Raw genomic sequence first — 11,626 nt, 5'->3', positions numbered from 1 at the left:
GATTTCGGGAACCATCATACATACTGAACTTGATCTTCTTTTCAAGTTGAGATAGTGACTTGGTCTTCTTCTTCTTCTTATGCCTTCGTTCATGCTCGAATCTTGAGGTTGAAGATGATGAAGTGCTTGATGGGGATGAAGATGGAGACGAGGGTGAAGAATGTCGACGCCTTTGACGATGATGAGGTCTTCCACGAGAAGGGTGTGACTCTTCATTACTAGAAGAGGATCCATCAGAATAGGCGCCAGATGACTTTGAAGAAGAGGATGAGCTTCGACGCGATCTCTTTCTTTGTCTTGAAGTAGAATGGGAGTGCCTCTTAGAAGTAGTTGGACTTCTTTCCTTGAATTCTTTGGGATTCTCAACTTTTTCTAATTTGAGAAGTTGCTCACGAATTTGCTGATTCTCCTCTCTAAGACTTTGAATGGCTTGAAGGATAGCACTCGATTGATCCATTGAGAAAAAAGAAAAAAAATATGCTCAAGCACTCAATGCAAGGGCTGAAAACAAACAAACTTATAGTTGTAAGCACTACCAGTGTTGGGAGTGAGGACCGAGCCAAAGCTCTGATACCACTGTAAACGCCTCGAACAACGTAGTATGCTTAACAATTATGATATTCGCTTGTTTTCGAGATTTAATATAAAAGAGAATGAACACTTAAAGCTGAAAATGAAAATTGCTCACAAAATTACAGCCATGAAAATGTAAAAGTAATGGAGACAAAATTGAGGGTTGAAGATGGGCAACCCCCCCCGAAGGAATGTATTTCTGCTCAACCCAAGTCCCTTAGGGAAGAGCTCAGTTACAATCAACCTGAGAGTGAAAAGAAGTAATTCTCACTCTCACAAGATCATGCAAAGATGTACAAACACACATGCATTATCTATTATGCAATGATAAGAACTGATTTCTTTACAATATGAGAGAAGAAAAAGGGAAATTCACCCTTTCTCCATCGTTGATCAGCAGTACATGGATAGGGCTTACTTCTTGTAGCTAAAATGGAAGAAAGAGCTCGAGAAGGAGGTGCTGTAATGAATTTACAGGCTTGCTGACTTGTAAAAAAAAACAGTGATAGAAGAGGGAATATGGAGGAATTTGATAAGGGAGAAGTGGGGGATGATGATGGGGATGGATGGGGCCAGTTTCTGGCTATCTGTGGGTGCTGTTCATGAGTTTACAGCAAAGAAAAATGATGATGAATGAAGAAAAACGAGCTCTTATTTATAGGAGAGGGGAGAGCCAGTACAAAAGGGGAAAGTGGAGTAGCACAAGACAAGTGTCCAGCCACATGTCATGAGATGTGACAAGTGGTGGGACACTTGGAAACTTGTGTGCCAAGTGTCTTGACACTTGTCTCTTCTCTATGGCCTTCCTTTTTGGGTTGAATACTGTCAAGAATAGAAACAACCAAACTTAGTAAGCACAGTCAGAGTACAGAACTTACTATTTTTAGAATGACATCCCTATTTTTTAGGACTAGCATTTTTAGGCTAATTCGAGGCTCCTAAAATTTAGGGATCTCCTAAAATTTAGGGACCCCCCCAATATGGGTGTCATATGAAAGGCTTTTCCGTGTACATCGCAAAAATGGTATCCGAATCTTCATGTGACTTTCCTATGCAAAGAAATGTGCATTTCAAGCTTTCAGTCCACACATGCACATTATACAAGCATTTCATGATCATGCCATCTTGTTGATTGTAACTGTCTGTTCTGGTGGATCTAGCCCACACTTCAAGGCATCAATCCTTTCTGTGTGCGAGTCCAACCCTGATATGCGTGAGTTCTAGTCACAGGCGCCCAATCGGGTCATATAGGTGGAAGTGTGAACTATCTTTTCTCTTACCCACCGCGTGGGTCCACCATAACCTGTGACCACTCATCAGTGGCCAGCTCCAATGCACTTTTCTTTATATCTAATTAGTGCAAAGGAAATAAATTTAATAAATCATTATATAGACAAATTAATGAAAAAGGATACAAATTCTGTTTCTATAGAGTTGTGACAAGAGATAGATCTTTTTCTGAGCTAATTTGCTAGAAGAGAAGAACAAGTGAAGGCCTGCAGGTCTTTTAGTTGTATGCAAGTTTTATGTGTTCTAGCCTCTAGTCTTTACTCCTCCTACCACAATATGCGATGTGAGGAGTACATCTGATAGAGAAGAGACCCCTGATGCCTCAAGCTTTACTCCTTTGCTAAGAGAATGTAGTCTTTCAAGAGCCTATCTGGCAGAGAAGAGGCCCCTGTTTCCACTTAAAGTACTTCCCTCAGGCTCCTTACAAAGAGAGGATCTTCAGCTTTGATTTGAATTATCAATTTTGTCCATCCCATATTGAGAGCTCAAGTTATTACTGATTTCTGATAGTAGGTACAATGAGACACCATCCAGACAGCATACAAGGTGACACTGTTTATCATTGTTTCACCTAAAGTCTTCAACCCAAGTTGAAATCTTTTCAAATCTAGTATATTCCTATATAATAAGCTTTCTATTGAGCTATTAAGCATTGAGATTGGAGCTATATTCTGAGAGAAATAAGGAATTTATTGATAAACAGTCTACTAAGAGTTGAAAGGTGCAACTCCAGAACTACTTCAGAAACTTATACCTGAGCAGGCTGGAAAGCAAAGCCAGTGATGGCAATGTATAATATAAAACCTTGAAGATTTTAGTAGCTATACATGATCCATCAAAAGCTGGTAAGTTTTGTGGTACGACTTCATTTTTGCAAAATTGGAGGAGAAAAAGCTTTGGCAAGCAGGGCCACCTGTAATAGCAGTTGTTTGACATGAAGTCTGATGAGGGGGTACCTGTTCGTCTATGCTCCAAATTTACAAGGTGCAATGAAATGGATTGGATTCAGGAATTATGGGGAACCTTTGGGTAGTGGCACGAAATACCTGCACGGCCTAATAGTGGTGATCCTTTTGTAGAGCAAGTGCTTTATGTTAGTGTAGCTTGCTAGTATAGCTTTTACACATATATGAAGCTAGTTGGTCCCTATATATGCACGAGATGTTTAAGATGGCAGGCTGCTTGGATAATGTCATCTCCCATTCTTGAATGCATGAAAAAAGGGAATGCAGTTGTAAATGTACTGTCATATGTCTCTCGTTTTGTGTGGTTTTTCATGGCGGCAGCTGTCATATTCCATGCATGTTGCAGGCTCATAGGCCATTATAATGCCAAATCAAGTGAGGCCTCCACCAGAAGAAACCAACCTCATTTCTCCTCCGTGGGTTCTAGTCGTCTAATAACAGGGGGGAACTTGCTATATGATTGTTGCTTTCTCACAGTTGGATTCTTGTTACTATGCTTAGAACTGGTCAACTTTGTAATAGAATATAAGCACTTGGACTTCTGTGGCTTATGGTTGATTTTTGTCAGTATCTTTTGACTGGCCATTTTATATGAATGCCTAACTGTGAATTGGGCTTTCCAAGACTAGTTTCAAACAATTAGCTTGCAAGAAGGGAGTGAAGGACCAGCTGATATGGATTTTCTTTTCCAGTATGCATAAAGATGCAAAGTCTCAAGATGAGAAGATTGTAGGGATAAATACTCTTGTACCTCTTTTGAAGGATGAAAATGTAGAGCTTCAAACTCTGGCTACATTAGCGCTTATGAGGTAGAACGACATTATCCGATTGATAGAAATCTGAGTTTGTTGGTTTTTCTTGCATATCTCACTGATTGTCATATGTTTTAGCGTGACAATTGATATAAATGCAAAGAAGGATTTTATTAAGGCAGACAGGATTCATCCACTCATACCTCTTGTTGATAAGAGCTCAAAAAGTCTATAATTCGATAGTCTCCAAGTCTGTCGGCTTCAAAGAAAGAAGAATGTCCCAAGAGGAGGCGAGCAGAAAACAGTGAGAGCAAGCGCAGGCCCTGTGAGTTGTAGCAGACAGCAACAACGGAGCGATCACTGTTATCTTCTTTCGCTCCTTTCATTCCTTTCCTTCTTCCCCCAAGCTCCTTTTGCTCCTTTCCTTGTCCACCACTAATGTGAATGAGAGGGCGGACAACTCTTGGGAAATCATTGTGGATGGGTGAAAAATAGGATTTTTCACCCTTTTGTCCACCGTGCAAGTGTGAAGCCACCCTTATCTAAAGGTAGTGTCGGATCGCTGACCTCCACTTTGGACTTGGTGGGGCCTAACTTCCAAGCGTAGTCCAAGCGAGGCTTTCACTCCCAGGACTCTTCTCGATGATTCCCGAGAGGCGCTCTTTATGCAGAGGTAAAGCGAAGCTGCTCTTCCACGCCTCGCGCACTCGCAAGAGCAGACAAATCGCAGAGACACACACACACACACACACACTCTCTCTCTCTCGATCATGACCTCGCGGAAGATGGCAATAGGAGCAGCCGTAGGCGCGGTAGTTTCTGTGGTGGCGGCCCCTGTGGTGGTGCCCGCGGCAGTTGGCGTGCTGGGATTCGGCACGGGAGGCATCGCAGCGGGCTCGTGGGCCGCTACCTTAATGGCCAGCTACGGTGGAGCGGTGCCCGCAGGCAGCCTGTGCGCCGTCCTCCAAAGCGTGGGAGCCGCCGGAATCGCTTTGCTTGGACAAGTTGTCGCCGCAGCCGCCGCAGCCGCTGGCGGGGCCGGTGTGGCAGCCGCTGTTTGAATACCATCGCATCGTTCTCTTGAGACAGACATTATCTACAGCTGTGTCCAGTTGTACTCATGCGTGGGACATTAAATAATTGAGTGTTGACCTAAACATAGTTGGTCATGGTTAGTGGTAACCTAGTTGTACTATCTCATGTGTGGGACATTAAATAAGTTAGTCATGGTTAGTGGTAACCTAGTTGTACTATCTCATGTGTGGGACATTAAATAAGTTAGTGTTGACCTAACCACAGTTGGTCATGGTTAGTGGTAACCTAGTTGTACTATCTTTTTTATGTGAGTAGAGATTGAATAATGAAGATGAGTGAGATGAGTTGATTGCTCATGGATCCACTCTGTCTGTCTTGTCTTTGAACATGGTATTAGAGCCAACATGAATGGGCTCTCTGGAGCATGGCATTGAAAGTGTCTGGATCTGGAGCTTGAAGATAAGAGTCTCTATTGAAGAAGAAAGGCTGTCATTGTTCTGTCAAGGTATGCATTAGGATTTATGCTTTGTGGTTGTGCAAGACCTCGTTGTGGCTTGTTTGGGAGCTTCATAAGGCTTCATTGAGTACATGTGAGTGGCCATTTGACATCAAAGATATCAAATCTGAAAAAATGTCATCAAAGAAGACTATGCTTACAACATGTTTTTTTTGCAGAAGCCATATCATGTTATAAAAATGGATTTTGGAGAAATAGCTTGCAATTCGTGACCATTTCAATGTGATCTATAACTTTGCAGAAGAATTTTTTTTCAAATTCTTTATAGATTTTGAGATATTTAGCACAGACCTGTGCAGATTGGTTGTTTACTGTAGTAAACAACACGTGGTTGCAAGGCACTAATGACTTACATTCTAACAAAGTATATGCCCTTATTCTCATGCATTTGAGCATGGTTTTGGAGTGTCAAATGCTTAGCTTTGGAAGGTTTTAACAGGCTGAAAATATATCCTGAGCTGTGGACAACAAGTAACTATTACTTCTTGAAGTAATCTATGACATTGGATAGTATCTGTGGACCCTAAGACAGCACTACTAAAGCTGAAAATTCTTATTTAGTGATGAGTATTTCTATAAGTGGTCCTATAGGTGATGCTTCATCTACAGTTAGTCCTTGGACATGACAACTAGGCAATCCTACTTCTACATCCATTGACACAGATATGTTAGTGAGGGGGTGGGAAAGGGGGAGATTTGATAAAAAAAAGGAAAATATGTTTGATGATGTGACTGGTCCACTTACAGTAGGATATGAGTCACCAGGCAGTGACAGTTTAGACAGTGAGTTGGGAATACCTTTAGTTATGACACGTAGTGTAAGGCATACCAGGTATATGCCGCCTCATGAGAGGCAAGATCTCAGAGCAAACAGCAATTTAATAAGGTCTAAAAGAGTCAGAAAACCAATTGAGAGATTGACATATAGTGGATATTCAGCTCATCATTATGCTTACATGACTAGAGTAACAGGTTTCAAAGAACCTACGAAGTTTGCTAATGTAGTTGCAAATGAGAATTGGTGTGTTGCTAAAAATGATGTTTGTTAATGTAGTTGCAAAATGAAACATGGGATTTGGTCAAGTTTCTTGAAGGCAAAGTACACATTGGTTGCAAATGGGTCTGCAAAGTAAAATACAAGTCAGATGATTTACTAGAATGGTATAAATCTAGGCTGGTTGCAAAGGGATATGCACATCAATATTTCTTGGATTATGAAGAGACTTTCAGTCCAGTTGCCAAGATGACAACAGTGAGAATGGTCATTGCATGGGCAGTTTCTAAGGGATAAAAATTATGACAGATGGATGTTAAAAATAATTTTTTGAATAGTGAATTTCTTCAAGAAGTGTATATGGAGCAACTTGAAGGCTATGTTCATCTTGATTTTTTGACATATGTGTGCAAGCTAAAAAAATATTTATATAGGTTGAAATAGGCATCGAGAGCATGAAATTCTTGATAAGTAGTTATTTACAGCAACATGGATTTTAGATAGCTCATGCAGATCACAGTCTATTCACGAAGAAGACAGATCAAGGTTATGTTTTTCTGGTGGTTTATGTAGATGATTTTATCATCACTGGAGATGATGATCAAGGGATTGTTGAAATTAAATCATTGGTACAAGTTGAATTTAAAGTTAAAGATCTTGGAGAGCTGAAGTATTTTCTTGGGATTGAAGCTATACCTACACCGTAGAGTATATGGCTGTTGCAAAAACAATATGCTCATGATATGTTGCAGAAGTATGGCATGACAGAGTGTAAAGCTATGGAGACACCCTTGGATCAAAATGTCAAGCATGCAATTGATGTTGGGACTTAAATAGAGAATGTAACTATGTATAGATAGATGGTGGGCGGCTTGAATTACCTTACTATCACTCGTCCTAACTTGAGTTATGCTGTGGGGCAGATCAGTCAATTCATGCAGAAGCCTTGTAAGCCACATCTAGATATGCAGTCAGGAGAATTATGCGGTACATGAAGAGTACTATAGATTATGGGCTATTTTATGAGTATGGGAAATCCCTTTACTTGACAGGTTACACTGATGCTGATTGGGATGGTTGTGCCTATGATAGGAGGTCAACCAATGGTTTTGCATTTGGCTTGGGCAGTAGTATGAGCAGCTGGAGTAGTAAGAAATAGCCTACCATTGCTTTGTCTAGTACGGAAGTAGAATACAGGGGTGTAACATTAGTGGCATGTGAAGCAATTTGGTTGATGTTATTGCTGAATGACTTGGGGATACAATTGGACATCAATGCTAGATTGCATTGTGATAATCTTAGCAGTGTGATGTTAGCTAGCAATCTCCTATATCATGCTAGATCTAAACATATTGAGGTTCATTATCATTTCATAAGAGAAATGGTACTTGTAGGGCAGATTGACTTGTTGCATGTGAAAATGGAAGACCAGGTAGTAAATATCTTTACCAAATCACTTAGTAAAGAGAAGTTTGTCTACTTTACTTGGAGTTCAACAGTTAGTTTGAGCTTGAGGGGGAGTGTTGAGACTTCAAGCTCAACTGCTCATATATGTATGTGTGTGTGTCCGACATTACCTTTGGCTCCACTTTGTCTCTCTTATCTTTGAACACATATGTGAGATGGGCTATCACCTTTGGGATCTATAGGTGGGAAGGTTATTTACAACCATGATGTCATATTCAATGAGAAAAATATGCATATGAGACCACAATAAGTAGTTCAAATATGCAATGTGATGTTTTAGGAGCAATTCAATTCCACTTAGACAACCTATTGCAACTACTAATGATGTAGTGGGCCCATGATCTACCTATTGTGCAAGATCATAATGTCAAATAGAGAGGAGAGGCCATGCAAGCTCTTAAACTAGTCTTGAGATGCTCCCCTAGAGCCTCACATCCTCTTGATCATTTTGATCCCTTTATTAGTTGCTAAGGGTTTAAGTAAGAGAAGGGAGTTGACTTTGATCTATACTTGTACTAGATGAATGTGAAATTAACTTTCTTTCATGAGGACTTGCATGAGGACATTTATATGCAATAGCCTAAGGGCTTTGAGAAAAAGGGGAGGGAAAACCTAGTATGCAAGTTGAGGGAGAGTCTTAATGTACTTAAGTAGCCACCTCAGGAATATTATCATAATTTTGACACCTTTATGCATTCACAGGGTTATTTATGCACTGATATGGATCCATGTCCTTACATAAAGAAGGCTCATGATGGTAGCCTTATCATATCGGTACCATATGTTGATGACATGATGATTTCTTTTGGAGTGCTTATGATGAGTTGGATGTTTTGAAAAATCAATTCAAGAAGAGCTTTTGAGATGAAGGACATGGGGAAGGCCTCTCATATACTTGGTATGGGTGTTACATATAATCACTCTAAAGGGACTCCTCTACTTGTCCAAAAATGAGTACAAGGTGAAAGCATGTATAGGTGGATTGCTTTTGGTGCTTTAGAGTAAAAAGTTTTTGGAGTTTAAAAAGTGGATGCTTTAGGCTTTTGAGATATAATAAATAGTGGTCCCTCAAATACAATATGTTGAAAGAAAAGTCTTAGACAATGTGTGAAAATAAAGGCTAGTATGTTTCACAACCACTTTATACTCTTACGTACCAAGCTTGTAATCAATGTAAACATTCACTGCCAGCTCTTTCTCTCTCTCATCTCTACTTGATATCAACACACACACAAACACACACACACACACACACACACAAAGCTAACTAAAGAAACCTATTTCTTAGCTAGAAGTTGATCCACTTTACTATGTTTGTGGGATGTTATAGCCCCCTGCTTGTGCATAGCATGTAGTTAATACATGTGTGACTACATATAGGTTTGAAGGTTGTGCAATTATCATGCATATATTATGGGTTGCATGTATGCTAGTAGGAACCATCATTCATGCTATGAAAGGGTTGTCTTTAAGATATTGTATTTTTATGATTGTTTATATGAATTAACATTCATCATGTAGATATTGTATTTTGTGAGTACTTTCAGGATGAAGAACTAGGCTGCAAAAGCATATTCCTCAAACTTAGGGAAGGGTATGCCTCGAAAGGGAAAGAACATTGCATTATGGAATAGGATGATAGGTTTGTGAAATACACACACATTCGTGTGATTGATATCCTTGCATTGCAAAAGAGGCATGCATGGTGGATCCGTCTATTTAAATTTAGCAAAAGAGTCATGAGTGGAAAAATGCTAGTATTAGTCTCTGTTTACATTTGGTATAAAGGCTAAAAGAATATAGTGCTTAGAATTAAGACTATAGAATATGTATATACACATATAAACTTTTCTTTCTCATATATATAGAAAAGGTTGTCCAAAATATAGATTTTGGATACTATTATAAATCTTTATTATAAGAGCACTCTAAAGTGGTTCTCATGTTTAGATAATATTGGTATTCTACTTGTGTAGAGTTGTAGAATACCACTAGAAAGTGGTAAGAGTCCACAAAAAATTGATTCAACCATTGAAAAGTGGTAAGACGCTACTAAAAAGTGATAAACACCATGAGAAAGTGGTCACCACCATGAAAAAAGTGGTGTCTACCATGTAAAAGTGGTGCCCATCACTAAAAATTGGTGTGGAGTAGTAAACAGTGGTACCCATCATAAAAAAGTGGCATCTATCGCTAAAAAGTGCTAGGCAACCACTTCTTCATAATGTCTTACATAAAACATGGTAGCCAGTATAAAGTAGTGGTGTCTACTATTAAAAAGTAGTAGGCAATTACTTTTTGATAGTGTCTTATAACTTTTTAGTGGTTCCTGCCACTAAAAATTGGTATGCAATAATAAAAGTGATATACACCACAAAAAAGTGACGTTTATCATTAAAAAGTACTAGGCAACTACTTTTTGATGGTATCTTACAACTTTTTATATTCGTACCACTAACAAGTGGTTATATGCAGGAATAAAAAGTGGCACACACCATTCAAAAATGCCGTCTACAACTAAGAATGCTAGGCAATCACTTTTTGATTGTGTCTTATAACTTTTTACTGGTTTCAACCCCTAAAACATAGTATGCAATAATAAAAGTGGTAAACACTACAAAAAAGTGGCATCTAATACTAAAAAGTGCTAGCTTTAACTTCTAAGTGGAGTATGAAGGGAATGAGTCTTGAAGTTGAAGCATCGAGCAGAAGCAAGAGTTATGGTGGAAAGAGAGAGAGAGAGAGAGAGAGAGAGAGAGAGAGAGAGAGAGAGAGAGCTCTGCTTCAGCGTAGACCTAATGTCTGTCTCAAGGCTCAAGCTACATTGAGAGAGAGAGAGTGTGTGTGTGTGAGAGAGAGAGAGAGAGAGAGAGAGAGAGAGAGAGCCTGTGTGAAACCCAGGAGGGGGGAGAGAGGAATACACAGCCTTCACATGCCCCCTCGTTCTGGGTATCTCCTCGTTTTTTCATACAGAAAGTATACTCACACGTGCCCCAGCTCCACGCAGAGAGACTGAGGAGAGAGAAAATGACTTGTAGGAGAGAGAAAACACACACACACACACTCTCTCTCTCTCTCTCTCTCTCTCTGTCTATCTCTGGAGGGTTGCACCACCTCTGTGATACCGTCCCCGTTCGCTTCTTGTCGGAGACCGGCAGCACGCAATTATTCATTTTTTTCCTTTCTCAAATTAAGCCTTTTTTATGCTATGTTTTGCGGCATTCGTCTAGCCACGTCACACATGCCCGTACCGAAAAGATTCATCACACCGTTCCAACTTCCAAAAGACGTCCAAAGAAAATTATTATAAATCATAATAATTAAATATACACTAAAATAAATGAAAATAAATCTAAATAAAATTTAAATAAATAGTATTAATTTCATTTAATTAGAAAAATATAATTAAGTAGTAATAAAACATTTTTGGTTAATTAAATAGAAAATTGAGTGAAATAAATTAGTTGAAGATTTTATGAGGATATGCAAATGTATCTAAATATGAAAAACTTATGCATTCACAGGGTTATTTATGCACTGATATGGATCCATGTCCTTACACAAAGAAGGCTCATGATGGTAGCCTTATCATATTTTATTAATAAAGTAAAATAAGCAAGAAAATAAATTTTAATAATAAATCAAGAAAATTATTATAAATCATAATAATTAAATATACACTAAAATAAATGAAAATAAATCTAAATAAATATTATTAATTTAGTTTAATTAGGAAAATATAATTAAGTAGTAATAAAACATTTTTAGTTAATTAAATAGAAAATTGAGTGAACTAAATTAGTTGAAGATTTTATGAGGATATGCAAATGTATCTAAATATGAAAAACTTGATGTTATGTATGTGAATATATAAGGGATGATTATGCGTGATTGGTTGGAAAAGTTGGATATGCTACATGGAGATTGATTGTTTACCTCTTGTTGGGATGATTATCCTAATATTTCCATGTTGCAGTGGATTATATATACAAAATCAATGAATCTAGAATTTCAACACATTGGAGGGAAAAGG

General features: G+C 38.6%; 1 protein-coding gene and 1 long non-coding RNA gene across 2 annotated transcripts; both read left to right on the top strand.

Moving 5' to 3' along the window:
* Window positions 1-4,231: 4,231 nt before the first annotated feature.
* On the top strand, window positions 4,232-4,658 carry LOC148014448 (uncharacterized). The gene has a single exon (XM_087667246.1). It carries the CDS (start codon window positions 4,351-4,353, stop codon window positions 4,639-4,641), a length of 291 nt encoding a protein of 96 aa, XP_087523372.1. The 5' UTR covers window positions 4,232-4,350; the 3' UTR covers window positions 4,642-4,658.
* A 202-nt stretch (window positions 4,659-4,860) lies between these two features.
* Window positions 4,861-8,619, top strand: LOC148014447 (uncharacterized). The gene is made up of 2 exons (XR_015688730.1): window positions 4,861-5,120; window positions 8,296-8,619. It is a non-coding gene; the product is annotated as an uncharacterized LOC148014447 (long non-coding RNA).
* The last annotated feature ends 3,007 nt before the right edge of the window (window positions 8,620-11,626 follow it).

Source organism: Lygodium microphyllum, chromosome 25 (assembly GCF_053477565.2).
Source record: "Lygodium microphyllum isolate KBCC chromosome 25, Lygodium_microphyllum_v1.1.10, whole genome shotgun sequence".
NCBI classification, from domain to species: domain Eukaryota; kingdom Viridiplantae; phylum Streptophyta; class Polypodiopsida; order Schizaeales; family Lygodiaceae; genus Lygodium; species Lygodium microphyllum.
This window is presented reverse-complemented; position numbering and strand designations above follow the sequence as displayed.

Excerpts from the sequence above, each read along its gene's own strand:
- LOC148014448 (XM_087667246.1), top strand. The coding sequence starts at position 4,351 with ATGACCTCGCGGAAGATGGCAATAGGAGCAGCCGTAGGCGCGGTAGTT.